Genomic DNA, 23,306 nt, shown 5'->3' on the forward strand with positions numbered 1-23,306 from the left:
TGACATGGGTATACAAAAACTGCCACAGCGTCTACAAAAATGCATCGACAGAAATGGTGATTATGTCGAAAAATAACTAAATGTTCAAGCTGTAAACTGATGTAAACCATTGTAGAAATAAACAAGTATATGTACTTATAAAAAAAATAGGAGACCTTACTTTTGGGATTACTCTCGTACAACCTCATCTTTGCTTACGCCTCTTCATCACTATCGCAACGTCATCTCTGCTTTCGTCGCTTCATTACTATCAAAGTGAAGTTCTCGAAAGTATTCTTTAAGTTTTGGAAAGAAGTGAGAATCGGTTGGGGCCAAGTCGGGACTGTATGGAGAATGACCGGTGACAATGAACCCACGGCGTCTGACTGCTGCAGATGTCGCAGTGCTCGTGTGCGGTCTGGCATTGTGATGCTGGAGGTGAGGGTGTCCCATACGTGGACGAACTCTTCGAATTAGAAACTCGCTTACAGCGCTTGTTTCTAACGCACCGACATAGTTACGTCACACCGCAATGTTAGACGGTACAATTCGGATCGCTCTAGCAGCAGAGGGCTGCAATACGTAGACATGAGGAATAAGTACGTAGAATGTTAATAACGTTTGTTTTATTTAAAAAGCTTTAAGAGTTCTCACATAAAACCGAGTAATACATTTGACATGTAATACCCCAAACTATACTGAGAACAGAATAAAAAATTCGGAGACATTACTTTTCAACACGCTCTCGTACACAAGCGATATTTCATATTCCTACAAAAATACATGTGTTCACAGCCACAACCACAGAAATGATCTCGTAAGAAAATTTGCAGCTTCAGTCGGTACTGTCATATCAAAAATAACCTTCCTTCAACTAATTTGAGCTCTACAACACTAGTGTTTTAATCTTCCTAGACGATATTAATCTTCCTAGATAATGTTTTTCGGGTTGTTCCTCTAATATCCTGGGTCTTATTCAATTTATGATAGATATTATGAACTGGATATACAATGCACGTGCTGGGGGGGGGGGGGGGGGCTGTGTTTGGCAAGAATTAGGGAGGAGGGAAGTTACCCATACAAACATCTGGCCGCCTCCAAATTACAGAGGCGGTTTATCCAGCACTGGTAATAAAGTGTGTAACATACTGGTCTAATTTATGGTGGAGGGGGCGATTTGTTGGAGACATAACTTGGCATAAGGGCAGAAGGCTGGCACGAGGAGAGACAAGGCGCCCAGTTGCTTGGAGCTTTCCCGGAAGCACGTGGCGCGGTGTGGCCCGACGGGGGGGTTGGGTCCAGGTGGGGAGTGGCGCGACCCTGGGAGGGAAGGGAAAGGACCAGGAGGCAGCGGCGGACGTCTTCCGGGAAGCGGGCAGGGGCTGCGCGTGGGAGCCGCTGCTACCTGCCGCCTTCCGGGAATGCGTTACAGATCTGGCAAGCTCCGCGCCTCCACATTCATGCCTCAGCAAAACCACTCACCGTCCTGCGAGATTACACGTTGCCGTTTCAGCGTATTCCTCAACTGCCGAGCATTACGTATGTGCGTCTTATCTCCAGCAGAGGAAACGCACTGCTGACTGCACCAGATATTTACACTGCTTCATGCTCCCTCGAGTTTAGGCTTGCAATGCCCCTTATTGTTGCCACATTACCGCTTCCTCAGAGCCAGAAAACTGAATAGGCTTCCGTACGGACGGTGCATGATTCTGCATTCATATACAATCCGCAAAAAATAGTTTTCACGTACATTTACGTCCCAAAAGCCACCTTATGGTGTGTGATATAAATGAATGTTACGAGGGAGAATGAGTGCCAGGTGGCCTCTTCACGCGCTCGAATTCCGCCACGGTCGTTTCGTGATAAATCTGTGGTAGGAAGTTATAAGTGCACTTCTTGGCACATACGCACCATGGATTTTGATACGGGAGCTCCTTACGGGGTACAACGCCTCTCTAGTAGCGTCGGCCACTGGTGTCTGACGAGCTTCTCCTTGACGCTCTGGCGCTCACTAAATTTACTTGATCTCTGTTAACACTACCTGGTAAGGGCCTCGGACTGAACAGTAGCAGTCAAGAATCAATCAAACGAGGGTTTCGAAAGCTCTCTCTTTCGTGAGTGATTCCTACAATGACTCTGCTTCGCACTTTATTTTTCTACAACTACTAATGTCCTCCGGTTCGTAGGACTGTACCGGCGTTTGTAGCATGAAAGGGGGGAGGGGCGGGGATCAGGAGAGCCGGCCAGCTCAGACCCCCAGCCAGTTCGTCAGTAGCGCTCATTATGTCAGAGCAACATGTGCACTCCTCTACTGCGCAACATGAAATCATAAAATTTCCTGCTAAGGAAGCAGTTCAAGCGACGAAAATTTTTCTGATATTCCACAGTTCGAAGACCAAACACTGAGGAAAACATTCGCACGGTTCGAGATATTCTTGAAGGAGATCAATGGGTTAAGTGTATCAGAAGGTCTAGAGAGGGTTGGAATAAGTTCTGTTTGTTGTCAAACGATCATCATAAAAAAACCTTAAGCTCTGTTAACATGTGTGCCTTTTGCTCGCAGATCAGAAGTTGAGACATTTTGTTTGTCAGAGACTTACAGAAAAATTTGGCGAAGAAGGTGATGCATTTTTGAATCGAATCGTCCCCTGCAACGAAACGTGGGTCCGTCACTCCCCAAATCAGTATGGGGGAAAGCCAAGAATCGAATATCAGCTGGCAAGGTTCTTTCAACCCTTTTCTTCCACCGGCGAGGAGTTTTCTACATCTAAGTGATTACTCTGCTATTCACAATAAAGTGCCTGCTCTCTACCGTTCCACTCTCGAACGGCACGCGGAAAAAAAGAGCACTTAAAATTTTTCTGTGCCCTGATTTCTCTTATTTTATCATGATGATTATTTCTCCCTATGTAGGTGGGTGCCAAAAGAATGTTTTTGCAATCGGAGGAGAAAACTGGTGATTGAAATTTCATGAGATCCCGTCGCAACGAAAAACGCCTTTGTTTTAATGATTGCCACTCTAATTCACGTATCATGTTTGTGACACTATCTCCCCTATTTCGCGATAATACAAAACGAGCTGCCCTTCATTGTACTTTTTCGATGTCATCCGTCAGTCCCACCCGATGCGGATCCCACACCGCACAGCAATACTTCAGAATAGGGCGGACAAGCGTAGTGTAAGCAGTCTCTTTGGTAGACCTATTGCACCTTCTAAGTGTTCTGCCAATGAATCGCAGTCTTTTGTTTGCTCTACCCACAATATTATCTATTTTGTTCATTGATTTGTTGCATGAGTGACGCACAAACAATGCTGCTGCTTACTACTGCGAGCTATTGAACCGGGTGAGGGTCGCCGCAAAAGACAAGACCAACCAATTCGTAGGACCATCCTCCACCATGACAACGCCAGGTCCCATACTGCAGATCTGAAGTCTCGAACCCTGCAGAAATGCACTTGACTCAACTTGATTATTCCCCCTACAGCCCGGACGTACCACCCTGCGATTTTTACTTGTTTGGGTCGCTTAAAGGAGTTTCAGGAGGGCAAAGATTTGAAAATGAGGACAGCGTGGGGAAATCCGAACGCAACTGGCTCCTTGTCCAATCAGCTTCATTCTACGGTGATGGAATAAAAAAAACCTTCCTTCTAGCTGGGACAAATGTATTTCTAAAAGAACTGATTACGTAGAAAATAAATTATATTTCCTTTTTTTCAATAGATAATTAAAAAATAAAACAAAATTCTCTTTATATTTGACGTACCCTCATAGTATTATGCTGTGCTTCCCGTCTAGGCCGTGCCGGGAGCAATTTCTAGATAATGTCTGGTTGTTTCCAGTGATTTATCGACAACAGAGAAATCGAAAAATGATGCGTAGTTCCGTCAATTTATGCACAATACGTTGCATTTATTGGTGTTCAGTGACCACTGCTAGTCCTTACACCAAACGCAGATCCTCTGCAGGTCATTCTACATTTCGCTACAATTTTCTGGCTACGTAACTTTCTCATATTCACTAGTGCCCAAAAGTAAAGCATAAACACGAAAATGAAAAGAGCAAAGCTGAGCAATCACGGTAAATATTTGCCTACAAACCATACTTCTTTGTTCTGTATATAAGGTGAACATTAATAAAACCGACAAACTGCAGGGACGGATTCCTGACTGGAAGCGGAGGAAAGAAGGTCCTACGAACGTGTGTCCTGAAATGGACGGTGTGTGTTCAATGACAACCAATTGTCCGGGAACACACTAGAGAGCTCCACGTCACAATAGACCTTCAAAGTGGCCGCCGTGGGACTGCAAGTGATACAGATAGTAGCGGTTGTGATGCAAGATACACAAAATCGTATTTTGGCTTACCCCATGTTAGTTGGCCACTTGCCTATGTGCTTGTACAAGGACTCGCCTCAAAAGCCTGTAGAACATGTCCTCCAGATCTGGTGTAAGCATAGTCCGCCGCTCCCTGCACGTTCATCTGTCCGAATGGATTCTTGATCACACAAACGCCCAAAAAGGGCTTGAAATGTTGTGTGATGTAGTTCGCGTCTGTGGGAGTACTTGTTTTGGCATAGCCGTGCTGCCTCTCGGCAGTTTCCATCTTCTTGGCCGTATGCAAACACCACCTTGGCTTGTTCTCAACATGACTACCGGATCATTCTGTTTGCAAAATGATTCTCGTCGCATATTACTCAGGAGAGAGCCTAGTAACCGATGCAACCCCATGAACATCGTGGGAAGACACTGGTTTCGATGGTAACGGCGTCACGGAGTGCTGAGGCATAATATTGAATGGCCATACCGAGCTGTTCATCTTCGTTCGCTGTCGGAGGAATACTGTAAATGCTCAGACGTACAGAGATGAGGTACTTTTACCGTACGTGCGCCTTTTCATATAGATGGTCCAGACTTTCTCTTTATGGACGATACTGCCCGTTCGTAAGGAGGTGTTCTGGTGCAGGAATTTCTTGGAGGTAAAGACATCTGTCGCATCACCAGGCCAGCGAAATCTCTGTATCTGAATCCTACACAACACGCCTGGGATGTATTAGGGAGGCGAAGTGCATACCGCCACCTTCCACCAAGGACGTTTCCAGACCTACGCACCGCTCTTGCTGAGGAATGGGATCGACTGCCACGAGCGCTCATAAATCATTTCGTAGACAGCATGCCCCGTCGCTGTGCAGCGAGGGTGGCTGTTAGGGGTAACCAAATCCCCTATTAACAGCTCCTTTTGTTGTGCAAGAGATTTCCCACTTGTGTAATTTGCTTACAAATACACTCCTGGAAATGGAAAAAAGAACACATTGACGCCGGTGTGTCAGACCCACCATACTTGCTCCGGACACTGCGAGAGGGCTGTACAAGCAATGATCACACGCACGGCACAGCGGACACACCAGGAACCGCGGTGTTGGCCGTCGAATGGCGCTAGCTGCGCAGCATTTGTGCACCGCCGCCGTCAGTGTCAGCCAGTTTGCCGTGGCATACGGAGCTCCATCGCAGTCTTTAACACTGGTAGCATGCCGCGACAGCGTGGACGTCAACCGTATGTGCAGTTGACGGACTTTGAGCGAGGGCGTATGGTGGGCATGCGGGAGGCCGGGTGGACGTACAGCCGAATTGCTCAACACGTGGGGCGTGAGGTCTCCACAGTACATCGATGTTGTCGCCAGTGGTCGGCGGAAGGTGCACGTGCCCGTCGACCTGGGACCGGTCCGCAGCGACGCACGGATGCACGCCAAGACCGTAGGATCCTACGCAGTGCCGTAGGGGACCGCACCGCCACTTCCCAGCAAATTAGGGACACTGTTGCTCCTGGGGTATCGGCGAGGACCATTCGCAACCGTCTCCATGAAGCTGGGCTACGGTCCCGCACACCGTTAGGCCGTCTTCCGCTCACGCCCCAACATCGTGCAGCCCGCCTCCAGTGGTGTCGCGACAGGCGTGAATGGAGGGACGAATGGAGACGTGTCGTCTTCAGCGATGAGAGTCGCTTCTGCCTTGGTGCCAATGATGGTCGTATGCGGTTTTGGCGCCGTGCAGGTGAGCACCACAATCAGGACTGCATACGACCGAGGCACACAGGGCCAACACCCGGCATCGTGGTGTGGGGAGCGATCTCCTACACTGGCCGTACACCACTGGTGATCGTCGAGGGGACACTGAATAGTGCACAGTACATCCAAACCGTCATCGAACCCATCGTTCTACCATTCCTAGACCGGCAAGGGAACTTGCTGTTCCAACAGGACAATGCACGTCCGCATGTATCCTGTGCCACCCAACGTGCTCTAGAAGGTGTAAGTCAACTACCCTGGCCAGCAAGGTCTCCGGATCTGTCCCCCATTGAGCATGTTTGGGACTGGATGAAGCGTCGTCTCACGCGGTCTGCACGTCCAGCACGAACGCTGGTCCATCTGAGGCGCCAGGTGGAAATGGCATGGCAAGCAGTTCCACAGGACTACACCCAGCATCTCTACGATCGTCTCCATGGGAGAATAGCAGCCTGCATTGCTGCGAAAGGTGGATATACACTGTACTAGTGCCGACATTGTGCATGCTGTGTTGCCTGTGTCTATGTGCCTGTGGTTCTGTCAGTGTGATCATGTGATGTATCTGACCCCAGGAATGTGTCAATAAAGTTTCCCCTTCCTGGGACAATGAATTCACGGTGTTCTTATTTCAATTTCCAGGAGTGTATGTATGTCAGCTATCATAACATTCGGGCACTGGTGTACGCCAAATGTCTTGTGATTAAGCTGCAGCTTGTTCAGTAATCCTTCCAGCATCCTGTCCTATTTTTGTGAATACGATTAACGTTTGGACAATAGTCTACATAACAGTACCATTATGGAATAACTGAGCAGCTCCGGGAACTTAAATGGGCACCTTTGGCAGACAACGAAGTGGTTCTAGTGAATCCTTGTCGGGATAAATTAGAGAACCGGTGCTCGAGAAAGAATTTACGACAATGTTGCTTTCATCACCATGTATGTCGCGTTGAAATCATGAGAATAAGATAATGGAGAGGGGGGGTAGTTCAGAGGCATATAGACAGTCCTTTCTTCTACGCTGAATACCCGAATGAAATAGTACAGAAAATCACTTATTTTGATATGGAACACCTTCCACTACAAACTGTATACTGGCTTGCAGAGTATAAATGTAGGTATCGCTGAGAGTGGAGGGCCGGAGATAGAGAAGATGGAGAAGGGTATTATGAAGATGATGATGGCGATATGGATGGTCTTAAAGCGCCTAACTGCATAGTCATCAGCGTCCCCATTGTACATTAACACACACATCTCGTGGTTTGAACCTTGTTTGTTTTCACAAGCGAAAGTGCTTCGACGAATCATCAGGAACACACATTACCAGATTTCTTCTGAATGCGTGGCTTACTCGACGTAAATATGTAATTCATATGTTTTAAAATCAGACGACCGTTTGGGAAAAAAATGACAGATTGCTTGTTACAATGATGGCCGACTTTAAGAAAACAGGGTTCGAGCAATCCATGTTATCCTCATGTCAGGATACCTACACAAGCAGTTATAATATTTTTAGCGAAAGTGGTGTTCTACTAGATTGACGTTTTGGTGTATAACACAGCCGTAGGAGGACACTATGCGTCAATGAACAGTGTTCTATTCTCAACACGGTGAGCATTCACTTCCTTCCATCGGTGCGGCTGGCATGAGAATCGCTACGCCTGGGCGGTCGATTACATTGATCACAGTTCGTTGTCCTCTACTTCGAGCCTCTCATCTTACCACTGACACATGATCCTTTCGTTAGACAATAAGTTGTTATCGCGCGGACGGACGGCACGTCGAATCAGAACGCCTCCTGTACACGAGTCTTCGGCTGCTTTGTCGGTTGTATTATTTAGCCATGTGCCAATGTGTCCCGACAGCCAGCAGAAAACCGCCTCTTCGTCTTAGACGGTCTGAATCTTTTTTATGCCGGTTAAAATTGCTGTACATATTTCAGATCACTGAGAGAATAAGAACCAATGAGAAACTTTATACTACGATGGCGGATGAGAATGCCCCCTGGTCCAGAAAAACGTGCCCGTCCATGCCTTTGTCAAACTGTGGAATGTCAAGACAACTGCAAGGGTGACACTGACATGTGAGTTGGTATTACTGAACGTAAGCCGGCAGGAAGCTGCAGACGCGGCACGTGCGAGGAGTCACGACCGGGCGCTGAACCCGGTGCTGGCTGACGGCGCCTCTGCGGGCGGACTGGGTCACCGCCACAGCACGCCGCCGCCGCCGGTCGGCGATCAATGTGGCTGCCGCCCGTCTAGACGCGCTTCCCTCCCCTGCCTCCGCCCCTCCCCTACCACGCCCCTCCAGCCGCCGCCGCCGCCGCAGAGTATCGACCCGCCACGCCGCGCCGCCTGGGTCACCGCGGCTCCCCACTACCGCCCCCGCAACACGCCTACCCGACTGCACCAGCTACGTTCGCACTCACCCTTCTCCCCCCGCCTTTGTTGCCACTCGCACATTCTCTTGCACTCGTGATAAAAACACAGGAACGGTGACAATTAGTAGCATACACAACACCCATCATTTGCAATCTTGTACCACAGACAATGTCCAGACACATATTCGACTGATTGTGCAATAATCACTCAACGGACGGCAGGTGGTAGCACTAACAGTGGAGGGTATCAAAAGCATGTCGGTGGGACGCGGAAAACAGTGCAGTCGTTGTCGTAATGCGGAAAAGGGAGTGATTCTCTGACGTCCAAAGGGACCGATCATTGCCTTTCGGGAGAAGGGTGGAAACATTTCCGAAACGGCTAAGCGTGTTAACTGTTAGCGTGCTGCGGTGGTTTAAGTACCCGTGCATGGCAAAATGGCGCTATCCATAACCGGCGCCGAGGCAGATGTGGTGAACCACGGCCCACAGACGACAGGGACGAACGAGGGCTTTTCTCTGCCTCGTGATGACTGGGTGTTGTGTGATGTCCTTAGGTTAGTTAGGTTTAAGCAGTGCTAAGTTCTAGGGTACTGATAACCATAGATGTTAAGTCCCATAGTGCTCAGAGCCATTTGAACGAGGGCTGCGGAGATGTGTGTGGGCGAACAGACGAGCAATTGTTGAGCACAACCGACCGCCCAGATGAACCGTGGGGCTACTAAGAGTGTCTCCTCAACGGCCGTTCAGCGAACACTGCTGCTTATGGGCCTCTGCAGCAGGCGTCTGGTTCACGCACCCATGCTGACTGCCGCTTGTCGGCGACAAAAGCTGGTATTTACGCGCCAATGCTGCAACTGGGCGTCCACTGAGTGAGGGTACAGACACCTTGCAACAATCGTCGGAAGTGTTACGCCCTGGGGAATGTTTTCGTGGAATTCCCAGTGTGATCTCGTCATTCTGGAAGGCTCAATGGATCAACATCTTGGGGACCATCTCCACCTCTTTATTCGCGTCATGTAAGAAGGCGGCCCAATTTTCAACCGTTCTGCGCATCTCCCTCCACCGGCCACTGGCGGCCAATAATATTCATTCTCTATCCGAGCGGCTAGCACAGTTACAGCTACAGACCGAGAATATCGCTCGTACATGTTGCACTGTTGCCGCAGTTCGCGGCAACCGAATTATTCATTCATCAATTTTCTTCTTTCCTTTTTTTTCTTTCTTACAGCAATATAACTGTGAATGTGTATCTTGTAAATGTTTAAGTGCGATTTTTTTTAAAAAAAAGTCAGGTGACGGCAGTAAACGTGAAGTGCTTTACACGCAGACGAGGCTGATTAGGGCCGGCCGGAGTGGCCGTGCGGTTATAGGCGCTACAGTCTGGAACCGCGTGACCACTACGGTCGCAGGTTCGAATCCTGCCTCGGGCATGGATGTGTGTGATGTCCTTAGGTTAGTTAGGTTTAAGTAGTTCTAAGTTCTAGGGGACTGATGACCACAGTAGTTAAGTCCCATAGTGCTCAGAGCCATTTGAACCATTTGAGGCGGATTATTTACCGCATTTATAACTTTTTTCAAACGTGAATTTAAAAACAGGTCTATTACTACTGACATTAGAAAAAACAAGAACGGACTCAAGAACCATGTGGTGTCGACCAAGAGAACTGTAAAGAGAATTGTAAAGGTAAGTGCGAGCTGTAGGAACCGTAGTAACTGTTGGTTTCGTGTCGCCTGCAAAGCATCGAAATCACAAGGAATCTGCAACACAAATGAGTAGTTTTAACAACGATGTTTTAAAGTGCTCCATGTGAATGATGAACGCCCGCCACAACAAAAACGCGTTACAGTTATGCAGGCTTCAATCGTAAGCGCTTCGCCAAGTTAAAGAATTTAAAAAGACATTACTATATCCATATAAAGATTCACGATACAAGAGAAGGAGGTACAACAGTGTATTAACTTGATGAAACTAGGGGCGATAAGAATTATTCCAAGAAGATCAGCTGGAAAATGAGTGATGGCACTGGTCTTTTTAAAGTTCTCATAGGGTTAGGTTCTCGGATAATTAATCTGCATGCTGACTCTTCTTCTGGTTTTATTTCTGAGAATAAATTCGAATGTACGTGCAAGAAAAACAGCAGTGATTACCATTCGGCAATTAATGCTATCAGTTTCGTGACGTGGTTCACAATTCTTATCATACCTTGCTTCGAAGTCGGTCGCTGCCAGTTACAATTCAACTCTTGTTGAGGAAAAATCAAGTACAAACACCAAAAAAGCGAATAGTTTTCCCCGGCTTAAAAATAAAAATATTGAGCACCGTATAAACCAGACTCGTGCCGATCTCTTGCAGCCCGTTAATTTATACTGTACAAGTCACGTGACGCAATGTACAAAATTGGCTTCCTTGCACGCGAATGGGATCACACAGTTTTGTGTTTTACTCACGTGTCACTGTCATCATAGACCCATGGAATTAATTTGGCAAAGGGTGTTAAGGCTCTGTAGGAAAAGAAAACAAAACATTCAAGAAAACATACAGTGAATCGCTTGTGCATGAGGCAACAGACAACATCCCACCTCTGGCGTGGGCACAGACTGTGTGTGTGTGTGGCACGCTGAAAAGCTTCAGAAAGAACAGGGAAGTGATGTTGGATATAAGCCTTTAACCTATCAGAAGTGATGGTGGATATAAGCCTTTAACCTATCAGCGTAAATTTAAAATCAGATAGTTCGGAAATAGACTCAAATAGAAGTGACAATGGTATTACAATGTAGACTTCGGAACAAAGTAATAATATTTCTTAGTTTTAAAGACTCGTGGCTTAAAAATGTGTTTGTCAACATATCAGATGGATACACAATAATGAGAACTTGCTAGCCTTTTTTATTAGGACTTTGTATCCTTTTAATTATGCAGACTATAATGTTCAACATATTTCCCAAAGAGAAGTTAAGCTTGTCCCACCATGTTTTAAACCTCGTCATTTTCAAGGCACGAACTGGAAAGACCATTTGACAGTGACTGTTACTTGTCGAGATATCGGTAGTTTTCGATGTTATCGGTGAGATTCCCTGGGGTCATTCGCAGATGACGGTTAATTGTTTGCTTGTCCAACGGATTATAAATGCGGTCTCACACTGCAATATCGAGCACGTTTTAATTTACACTCACAATGCCCGTCAACAACGGAAAATACGACTACTTACTGATCATTTTTATGATAGTCTTTTACATTAGTGTTTTCTACCACTAATTCTCTTTTACACGCAGTAATTACACTAAACTATGGTCAAACATACACACACACACACACACACACACATACACACACACACACACACACACACACACACACACACACACACACACACACCTTACACATTTTTAAAAATAATATTGAGCAGAAGCAGCTGTCAAGCAAATATAATGATTTCTGTTTCTGCTTGAAGTTAATTTGTTGTGTATTAAATTTTTACAAGCAGTTTCAACGTCGTTTTGAGAAAAATTGTACTTCACGTTGAGTAAATCTGTGGAACAGTGGACGTGAATTATTATTTCTCTCATGACGATTGATAGAAATTGGTTTTAATATTTATTATTCCCCTCATGGAATTGAACGTACAGTACGCAAACGAGCCTGACTATTATCCGCAGCAATGCAGTTCGGCAACGTAGACTTCGTTTGCCCGCTCTCTGCTGCCGCACAAGCGCAGTTCTCATCTTCCCCCCCCCCCCCCCCCCCCCCTCCCCCGTTGCACAGCTCCCACTGTCCGCACGTGGTGTGAAGAGCACAGAAATGAGTTTACCATACTTCCTTGGCTACCAGACTCCCCGGATTTGAGAATCTATAGGACCACTCCGATCGGGCTGCATACGCCACGCGTCCTTAAGCGGGAAACCTAGCGCACTGGAGTCAACATGGCTCAACATCCCTGTCCGTACCTTCTAAAACCTCACTGACTCCTTTCCTGCAGGTCACGCAGCGGATCGCGCTGCGAAAGGTGGTTATTCGGGCCTCTAAAAGTCACATTAATGTGACTGGACAGTGTAGTATACAAGCACCAGTACCATGTAGAATCTAGAATTAAGAAGACTAGCGTATTAACATACCTTAGTAAGTAACCTTGGGAGGCACAGCACACGAATGTTGGACTCGAGGTCACATTCCGAGACCTTCTCCCAGGGCAGCCCAAGTGAATGAACATCTAATACTCAATCTACCCTATCTTCTTTTACCGCTCTTCTTAGTCAATTTTGTTTTCTTTTATCATTTCCTATTTTCAGTTTCATGTACAAAAGTTTTATACGTATAACACAGCTGCCATTTACACAAAGATGCAAGACAACTCCACGTGGTTCTGCACGGACAATGGAGCCCGCGGCGTCAGCTAGGTGCAGTGAGAGGTACGCAGTTGGAGTCTTTGGTTCCGGCTAAGTGTATTGCTGGAACATTACGGCCCACACAAAACTTATTAGACAGCTGACCCTGGTAGTCCAAATGCAGCGTGAAAAACAAAATGTAACATACTCTTGCATTGCCGAGCCACACTACCACATAGGTCTTAATTTGAGGATGAAGTTTCTGAGAATGTGCGTTTGGAGCACAGCATTGTTTAGTAGTGTGACAACAAGAAGGAACAGGATGATAGGATATGTGTTAACAAATTAGATAGTAACTTCCATGATACTAGAGGGGGCTACAGAGGGTAAAAATAACAGGGGAAGACAGCGATTAGAATACGAGCAATAAATACTTGATAATGATGGATGCAACTGCAACACTCAGATGAAGAGGTTGGTATTAATGAGCAGTTCATGGCGGATCGCGTCAATCCGATGAGGAGACTGATGGAGGGGAAAAAAAAGAGAGGGAGACGGTAACAGACAGTTGGGAAGTAGTTTCGCAATAATTCTGACAAGTATATGCACGCATTTCGTACACAGCTGTCAAAGGCATACGTAAAGATCTATCCGCCTTCTAAAAAGGTAATCACCAGCCTTCAGCGATTGAAAGACGGTTGCAGTTCTCCGCGGATAAGACAATGAGATCCGCATACGCAAGTGCCTTGCCCCTTCCGCAAGCCTTTTACCCTCTTCGTTATCCCTGAGCTCAGACGGTAGAATACTACGACTGACCCTGGTCTAAATTTTCGGCTGCTGAAGTTGGAACTCCAAAGGGAAATGTCAGTCACGATAGCCGTGGAATATCGATCTGTACAAATGAATTACAGGGTAGCCAGGCATACTAACGTGTCTTGTGAAGTTGCGAATGCCAACTTAGCAAAAGCGGCTCTGAGATGTTTGATGGATACTCCATCTAATGTCATTCTCGCTGCACGACATACGTCAACAGTACAATGCTGATGTACGTCTAGAATTTACAGAATATATAACAGGTTACGCAGAGGGTAAAACACGTATGAAGCTATGTTTGGCTTACTAATAACTGCGTCATTTGACCGAGAAACAATACTACAAGAGAACGTCTGTCTATGTTCATCAACTAGACAGCATTAAAATTTTGCCATTTACCGACCTATGCAGACAGCACATCAAACTAAATCTTTTTTGCCTCTAAACAACATTATTCACCTTTTGAAATTGTACTGCCATTTAAAATAATACACGTAAGGATGTTGACTCTCTGGTATTTATTAGATACGCCACACTGCTAAAATATCTTGTAATTTTCAGGATCCAGAGGAAGTCACGTCACTGACTACCTTTCTAAATTATCTACTGCTACTCAATTATTTATTGTTAATGAAAATGTGGCTAAAATAAAAGGGAAAAGAACTATCAGAGACGGGGTGATTGAAGGATAAGTAAAAGCATCTTTCTTCAATAGGAAACAGGAATCCATCTCACAGAATTGCAGATATTAAAAGATTATGTATCCGTCTGCTGTTTTTCTTTACAGACGTTCAGCATACATACACAAACAATCGAGAAAAAAATATTCATGATTCCTTCACCGCCAAATAAAGTTTTGTTTAAAGAACAATATTTCAGGAGTGTAGGGGGTTGTTCTACTAGCATTATAACTGCAATTTAACTCGATGTGAATGCTGAAGAAATAGTTATCGTGCAGATTTAAATTTGATACTAATCAGTAAATAAGATGTCATTATTATACTATGCATTCCTCCTATAATTTTCTAATTATTATTATCAGTAAATTAATTTCATTAAGAAAAAGGAATTGAAGACGCATCAAGGAATAACGAATTTGGTAATGAAAGGAAGTGCAACGAGGTAAAAGTTGTACAAGGAGAATCGGAAATGAATACAGCGAACAGGTTCAAATATATGTAGGTTGCAGTAGTTATTCAGTGCTCAGGACAGACTACGTAATGAATACTAAATATCTGCATATTTATATAGGATGTTTCGAGGTCCATAGGGAACAACTTTTGTTAGAGAAAAAATGTTCACTCACGTTTCCCACCATCGCCAGGGTTCCATTGGTATTTGGCGACCCTGGGATGACAAGATTTTACCGAAGCAGTGGGTTCGATTAACTACGAGTGCAACATACTACCAGTTCAATAAACTGACAGAATGAGTGCATGTAAGCGGTGAAAGGTACTTTAGAAGCGAATCGGAAAGTACGAGGGCTGTCCGGAAAGTAATGTCCGATAGGCAGAATGGAGACTACATCAAAACTCTGTCGAAGCTTTGCATAGATGTAATGGGCAGTGTCTCTAGTATGCCTATCGATCGCATCACGTCGCTCTCTTCAGACGCACAGAGAGTGCACGTAAAGGTGCCTAGAACTACAGTCTTCCGCCAAGTACGGGTGGGCGCTGTGAGGTTTCGCCTGATTTCATGCAACCCTGCGTAACATATCTGTCATGCGTCTTCTTCTTCACGACAATTCTCAGCCGCACACGGCAAGGACAATGAGGACCCACCTGCAACGTTTTCGATAGGAAGTGTTTGCTCACCGACCTTACAGCCCAGACTTGGCTCTCTCTGATATTCATCTCTGCTTACGAAGACAACATTTTGGCATACACAACGAACTGCAGACCAGCGTATAGAAGTGGCGTAAAATACAGGCAGATGTCTTCTATGAAGAGAGGTTTGAAAGTTCGTACAGCGCTACGACAAGCGGCGGCTATGTAGAGAATTAGCTGCAATGTGTAGCAAACTGCTGCTAATAAAAAGTTTTTGATTTCATTGTTGTTTCCATTTTGAGACCGATTGGACCTTTCTTTCCGAATAACCCTCGTGGAATTGGATCTGCTTGGCGCTTTTACAGGGTAACGATTATTGAACTATATGAAATAAAATCGTCGTAACTTCTGATCGGTTTGCGTTGAGACGTTCAGCGAAAAAGTCCACTTTCATTTGGATGGGTTCGTCAATAGTCAAAATTGGCGCATTTGGGGGACTGAGAGTCCGCATTTCGCGATCGAGAAGTCTTTTCCCCATCGAAGGGTAACTCTGTGGTGTGCAATGTCCAGCCACAGAATAATCGGTGCAATATTCCTTGAAGATACAGTGACTACTGAACGCTACGTGAAGGTTTTGGAAGATGATTTCATCTCCATTATCCATAGTGACCCTTATTTCGACAAGATGTGGTTCATGCAAGACGGAACTCGACCCCATTGAAGCAGGAGGGAGGAGCACTTTGGCGACCGCATTCTGGCTCTGAGGATTGGCCGACATATTCTCCGGATCTGAACACATGCGAATCCTTTTTGTGGAGGCTACATTAAAGACAAGGTGTAGAGCAATAACCCCAAAACCATTGCTGAGTTGAAAACAGCCATTGAGGAGGTCATCGACAGCATCGATGTTCCGACACCTCAGCGGGTCATGCAGAATTTCTCTATTCGTCTGCGCCACATCATCGCCAATGATGGCAGGCGTATTGAAAGTGTCATAACATAAATCCCAATGTCTGTAGTGACATTTATATCTTGAATAAAGTGTGTGCACGCGTAGTTTGTAATTAATTTTCCCTTTTTTCCCTAACAGTTCAATAATTGGAGCAGTTGACTGGATGATAGGCAACACATGATGCATACGAACGCACACCGCGCCTTCGCCCTGCCGCCTTTCAGGTGCATTACAAGTCTTAACAGGCGCCTAATGTTGCTGGGAAGCGTCAGCGAACATTTTGCCTCCAACAACAGTTGTTCTCTATGACGAGATCTGTCTGTCATAGGCGTTTGTTGTAAAGGCTATGCAAGATTCTGTATATGTCTCTATAGGTATAGGTTTACTTTATTCCTCAATAGAAGGAACAGTCGAGTTCCGTGGGTAAATGGGATGTACGGGCTCTGCACAAAAGAAATGAACCTGCTGCTGCGAATTTTTATACATACTGACTTCAGAGTAGGATCCATTTGAGCCCATTTACGTCGGCTTTGTACCTTCCACGTTTCTGCGAATTGTTTTCCGGGAGGCTGCGCAGAGCTTGAGATATCAGCGCCCTGGAGCGGTCGTGAGGCAGTCAGCCTAGTTTCACGTCATTAACGTTTTTGTGCTTTCTTCTCGTATCAGTCTATTCGGTTTTGATAGATTCTATCTGTGTCGATCACTCCTGTCGAAGATCGCAAAATACTTTTGTTCCTAAAAAATTAAACAAGAAACAAGTCGTTTCTGTTCTGTCTGTGTTCCTGCATGGACGCAAAAACGATATTACAGGAATAAAATAATTTGGAGAGTTGTATAACTGATGCGGCTGTTTCTGTTGAAATTTTGCTGTATTATTACCTGTATTTAAGAATACTTGCAGCTGCCACCGCATTTGGAGAACTTTTTAACATTCCGCCACTATAAAGGAACGGTAAAAGGTTTCGTATTGTTTTGGAGTGGCGAGTTGGAATGTTATAAGCTATGCCGTTTTCGTGTTCCAGTGGAACGGAAGGACATGGCTGTAGTAAGCTGCTCGTCCACTGACACTGAGTCGATGGAGCAGGACGAAATTGGTGACAGTGCGAGGCCACATCTTAAGATTATGATAAATAGATCCTTAATAATGTAGGCACTCTCTCCCTCTTTTTTTTTCTTTTTTTTTTTTTTGGGAAGGGGGGGGGGGGGGGAGGTGACGACTAAACTTCTGAGTTCATCGGTCCCTAGCCTTACACACTACTTAATCTAAAGACAACGCGCAAAAACACATGCCCGAGGGAGGACTCCAACCTCTGACGGAGGGAGCCGCGCGAACCGTGTCAAGGCGTCTTTGACCACGCGGCTCTCCCTCTGATCTGATATACCTGTGACGACTGGCGGTAAAGAAAGTGCACCGTATTCCGCTCAGCCTACTTTTATTTGAAAATAATGACATGAGATCCAGGCAGGAGTGCTGTCTTTATCTTTGAGTCAGGTCGGTAATGTAAATTTCGTCATCAATTTCTTATACACATCTACGATATACGAAGACTTATGTATCAGCTATTAGAGTAGGCCCACAAATTAATCACCAGTGCGAATGGGGTGTGCTGGTACGAACAACTGGCGTCGTATTTGAAGACAGAACATAATTTCACCGGTTGTCGCTGTTGCTGGACAACTTCATCTTAAAGGGAAGATATTGAACCATATTATCGGCAGAAAACGCTCTCATTTCAAGTCCCTGACGGACGACTATAGAAATCTTCACAACGTTTCAGCGGATGCTCTTTCGTCGGGGATATGGAACAGTGACAAAAGACCAAACCAAAATCGTGCTGAAATCGTTCAGAAAGATTCTCGCGCAAATACTCAACAAGATGGACTAAAGAAAGGACGAAATCTTTCTGGTGGTCACGGGGAAAAAGTTGTCTTTACATGTTCATGGAAGTACACACCAGGAAGCGGCAAGTAAAGGATACGTAGCGAACTGTGAGTGCGACGTAAAGTTTTCCGCCCAGCCCCCCGGATGCACCATTTTCTCCGGTTGAATATCGACTGCTTTCACCGCTCCACCCGCAGCTGCAGGCCCGGGCCACGCTTTCTCCTCATCTGCACCCAAACCTGTTTCACGGTGGGGAGAGCAGCCTATCGAAAACTGCAACGACCTGGCTCGCACTAACGCAGCCGCCTCGAAAACACTCTGTCAGCCTCAAAAACGCCACAGGATGACGTCAAATATCAATTTTCGTTCTAATTTTCAAATATACAACAGCTACACACACAGAAACAAGTAAGAGGCGCTACGCATAGTTTTAAGGCAGTTTCACTCATCGCAGTAACTTATCTTATGTCACGAGGGTTGCCCAGAAAGTAATGCACCGCATTTTTTTTTTCTCAGGCGTGAACAATGCTACGAATGCGAAACATTAAGTATGTATTATTTGAAGTCTCCTGAGTAAGCGCGCCAGAGTCTGCAGGTGTTGTACGTTACCAGCACCGTGCCATCATTGAATTTCTCACTGCAGAGAAAGAAACTGTGGGGAATATTCGCAAACGCTTGTGCAAAGTCTATGGAGCATCTGCTGTCGACAGAAGTACGGTTAGTCGCTGGGCACGGAGGGTGAGGTCGTCAGAAGGCAGTCCGGCGGAGCTCCACGATTTGCAGCAGGCTGTCACACCTGACACACCTAGCCTCCTCGGACTTCCATTTCTATTAAAGAATGCCATTTGTGGAAGACATTTTGAAGACGATGAGGAGGTGATTCGCACAATGAAGCACTGGCTCCGCCACCAGGATAAGATTGGCAGCGACACGGCATACAAGGCCTTGTTTCGCGCTGAAGGAAGGCCACAGAACGGGATGGAGATTACGTGGAAAAATAGGATGTGTAGATAAAACACCATTCTTTTGTGTGTGTCCAATTCTCATTATGTTCAATAAAGAATTGTTGAAGAAAAATGCAGTGCATTGCTTACTGGGCAGCCGTCGTAGTATACTGTAGAATATACTATTCAATGCTACTGTCGTCATTAAGATTTGATCAGTGAAGTAGAAATTCATTATTGGACGAGGAATCCACCAACGAGATTCAGCATCACCTAAACTGTTCCCAACAGTCGTAGAGAAATACCACGAACGCTTCCGCGGCCGGTGTTTAATTCTGTTAAGATGTCACGTCTGAGAGGCCGTGGTCGATATATAAAACTATTTACTGAAGGTTTGTCCCTGTCTGTGGAGGGCATCTTCAGCGATGAACACTGGCAAGTGCGTAGAATGCTCAAGCGACGCCGAATATAAGAGGCATGTTCTGAAAGTAAGTACTGTTTTGAAATTCCGCCGCGGTCGGCATGCGCGGTGTACCGCACTCCGTTGGCAAGCCACAACACAATTAGAGTCATTCGGCGTGTTTACGTTTGTCTGTATTTGAAATGCCTCCTCCGACTGACAATCCCGCCGATTGTGAAATACGCGTTGTGGTTCCTTTTATTAATGCTAAATGCGTGAAAGCGGCTGAAACTCATTGACAGATCAATGAAAACATTGTGAGTGATGGATGTACAGAAATGGGTGAGAGCTTTTAAAGATGGTGGTACGAATGTGCACAATGAGAAACGAAGTGGGTGACTTTCAGTCATTACTGACATGTGTTACAGAACTTTGATGAAAAAGTGAGAGAGAACAGACACTTTCCGATTTCGACGTTATGTGATGAATTTCCTCAAGTGCCAAGAATATTGTTGTCTAATCGCGAGGATGGTATTCGAAATTTGGTTGTACAACATGGTAAGTGCCTTAATATTGGTGGTATTTATGTAGAAAATTAGATTAAAGTACAGGTTTTCATGTAAAAATAAAATTGCTAAGAACAGTCTAGCTGTTTTATTTTTATTTCGATACAGTACTTACTTAAAACAAACAGGTCTCGTACATGGGCACTGTGAGCTGGATAGAGGGCACACAATTCGTCACATGATACAGAATCCGTTAATTGATTCAACAGTTAATTCCACTCACTGTGAAAAGTCGATGTACGTATTTTATTTCCTCTTCCATCCTGTTAAAATGATTGTAGTCTTTACAAATTTCTGCACCATCTCTAAATAACCACCCATGGCAATGTACTGTCTTGGCTGAGACTCTAGTCTCGTGACGTTCTATTACATGGTCTTCACACTATGAAATATGTTTAGCTATGGTCGACTTATCAATTTGACCAAAATAACAGTGGCTCTCGTGTTCAACTAAACGAATAAAGGCGATTTACATAATCGATCCAAACAAAGGTCAAAGTTATTATGTAAGTTGAGGACGTAGAATGAAAGTTAAAGAGTTGTTGCACTTGTTACAGGTGTGAGTTTGCATAAGAAAAATTAAACGTCAACCACAAAAAATTAAAATAAATTAAAAGAAACAATACAGTTAGTATGTGCAAATAACTTGCATTCAATAGAAAACAAAACAAATTAAAACTATAACGAAAAATAAGCAGTGTTGTTCACCTTGTACTTGTAGTGATGCAGCGGCTCATACCAGAATGGTTTGTGTCTTTTACCAAGCCTGCCACTAGCAGCGAGCACGGGATCGAATCCATACTCCGTCGCAGAAGTGGGTTTAAACTGCGAAATAAATAAACAAAATTCTTATAATCCAAGCAATACAACATACAGAATATTTGATGCGATTTCAAATAATTTAGAGAATTAACTCCGGCCGACTATCCGTGCTACGTACGCTCCTGTGGGAGGACTGGATTTGGTACATCATTTCGTTATCCTTTGCTTTTGTTTTTCCTCTCTAATCTTCGTAGTTTCATGTAGCACAACAGAACATATAACAGAAGCAGATTAATAAACCAGTCACTAAGTCGCGACCATTTTTGAACTGCTCTACACACTTACATGCATACAACTTTCACCATAAATGTCCGGCAGTTCGTGGACTAGTGGCTAGCGTTACAGCCTCTGGATCACGGGGTGCTGGGTTCGATTCCCGGCCGGGTTGGGGATTTTCTCTGCCCGGGGACTGGGCGTATGTGCTGTCCTCATCATTTCATCATCATTCGTGACAGTGGCTCGATTGGACTGTGTAAAGAATTGGACTGTGTACAAATTGGGACTTTGTACGGGCGCTGATGACCGCGCAGTTGAGCGCTCCACAAACCAAACATCATCATTCATCATAAATTTTATAGACATTCTGCAGCATATATTCACTGGTTTCTCGCCTTCAGCAAGTAAAAAACGAATAACAGAACGTTGTTCAACTAATGTGGACGTTTCAAGCGGACTCACCATCTTGAAAACTATTTTTGAGGTTATAAGCAAAACAATATTGACACATCAGCTGATCAGCCATAAAGGTACCAAACTTGCCCTACTAACAGTTTTTACCCCAGGCCAATTTGTCTCTTTAATTACTGAATGACCATCGTAACAAATGTGATACTGTTTTAGATAGTGGTGTGCGTGTGCTTGTGCGTGTGTGTCCTGACATTTATTAAAACAAACGAATGTGGATAAGAACTAAAATTGTCGTACACGCATGCACTCAAAAGGCAGTAGTTATTCAGGAAAATGAACTGTAGTTTACATCATGCACTTTCGGACCTGGACCGTTTGCAGTTGACTGTCGTGAACTAATGTGCAGCCAAGTTACCTTTGTTCGCACTTTTTCTGTATTATTTAATCGTTTTTCATTTGAGTGCGTAATTTACGTGAGACCACCATACGCATACTTGTGAATATTATTGAATAAACATTTATTTGGTTTAAACTATGTTATTAAGTCAACAGAATTTACGAGGGCGTGCTGATAAGTAATGCCTCTGAATTTTTATGTAAACACACTTAAAAGTTTTTAAAATAAAACGAATCTTTATTAACGTTCTACGTCTTTATTATTTATGTCTACATACATATTTCTCAACATAGTCACCCTGCGATGAACGCATGTCGCCAAACGGGGGAATAGTTTGTTGATATCGCAGTGTAAATGTTTGACTTTGTCGAAGGAGATACAACTTCGCTTCTGCTTGTACCGCTTCATCACTATGAAAGTGAAGCCCTTGAAGGTGTTCTTTAACTTTTGGACACAGAGAAAATGCAGACATTGGAACTGCATGAAGGATGATCGATGACAGTGAACCGAAGGCGTCCGATTTTTGCAGATGAGGCAGCGCTAGTGTGTGGTCTGGCATTGTCACGCTGATATATTACGAAACGGCTAATCCGGAGCACAGCACAGTTCCAGTCGAAGATTGACTATCCAACGTCTTTCAGGAGCAACAAAAATTTGATTTTCAATATTTCATACAGTTTTTGACCAAATTTAAAAATCTGTCGTAATCTAATCATTAATATGTATAATCTTATGTTAAAGGTTTAACGCAGTATTAAATTTAGAAGCTGTGTCTATGGCGCGCGAAATTCCAACAAATTTTACAGATAATTTCAAACCATTACAAAATATTTTGTCGCTTACAGTCTCCACAAAATTATGAAAGGAAAAAGAAATTTATCGCTTACTACATTTTCGCTGTTCATGCAATGAAACTGCAGCTTCACTCATGAAGTTTTAATTTATTACTTCTTTACTACTAAATCCATTTGTAACGCATTTTGCAGAACGTATCCACATATACTACTGAATGTACTTGCAATACTGCACGACAAATAGTTCAAGAGATATGACGTCACAAACACTGAGCTTCGTGAAAAACTAGCTTTTGCTTAAAACGGAGCCCAAATTATCCATACTGTAATCATTCATTGTTTGATACCGATTGTGAGAGCTCTCAGCTAATGCTAACAAACTTTAAACATAATTTCAAATCTTCTCTACACTTTCTTCTCACTTACATGCTTAGCGCCGAATGTTTAACACATTAATTCATTTGTTAAGTAATCTGGCGTTTGAAGCAGTTTATATATATGAAAGTACTGTTCTTCAATGAATCAAGGGTGGGAGGTTTACCGGAAAACGTACTAAACGCTCACGTAAAGGTGGCCCTTTTGCAGAGACTGCTGGGAGCAAAA

At 44.5% G+C, this 23,306-nt stretch overlaps 1 protein-coding gene across 3 annotated transcripts in view; it reads right to left on the minus strand.

Moving 5' to 3' along the window:
* The window catches only part of LOC126458068 (ski oncogene), a 633,895-nt gene that overhangs the window by 263,677 nt on the left and 346,912 nt on the right, over nucleotides 1–23,306 (minus strand). For 2 of the 3 annotated variants that reach the window (XM_050094876.1, XM_050094874.1), the window contains exon 2: nucleotides 20,772–20,888. The exons of the other annotated variant lie outside the window; for it this stretch is intronic. In XM_050094876.1, coding sequence (XP_049950833.1) covers nucleotides 20,772–20,888 — 117 coding nt within the window. The remainder of the gene's footprint in view (nucleotides 1–20,771; nucleotides 20,889–23,306) is intronic. 3 annotated transcript variants of the gene reach the window in all.

This window comes from Schistocerca serialis, chromosome 2, assembly GCF_023864345.2.
Source record: "Schistocerca serialis cubense isolate TAMUIC-IGC-003099 chromosome 2, iqSchSeri2.2, whole genome shotgun sequence".
In the NCBI taxonomy this organism is placed as follows: Eukaryota; Metazoa; Arthropoda; class Insecta; order Orthoptera; family Acrididae; genus Schistocerca; species Schistocerca serialis.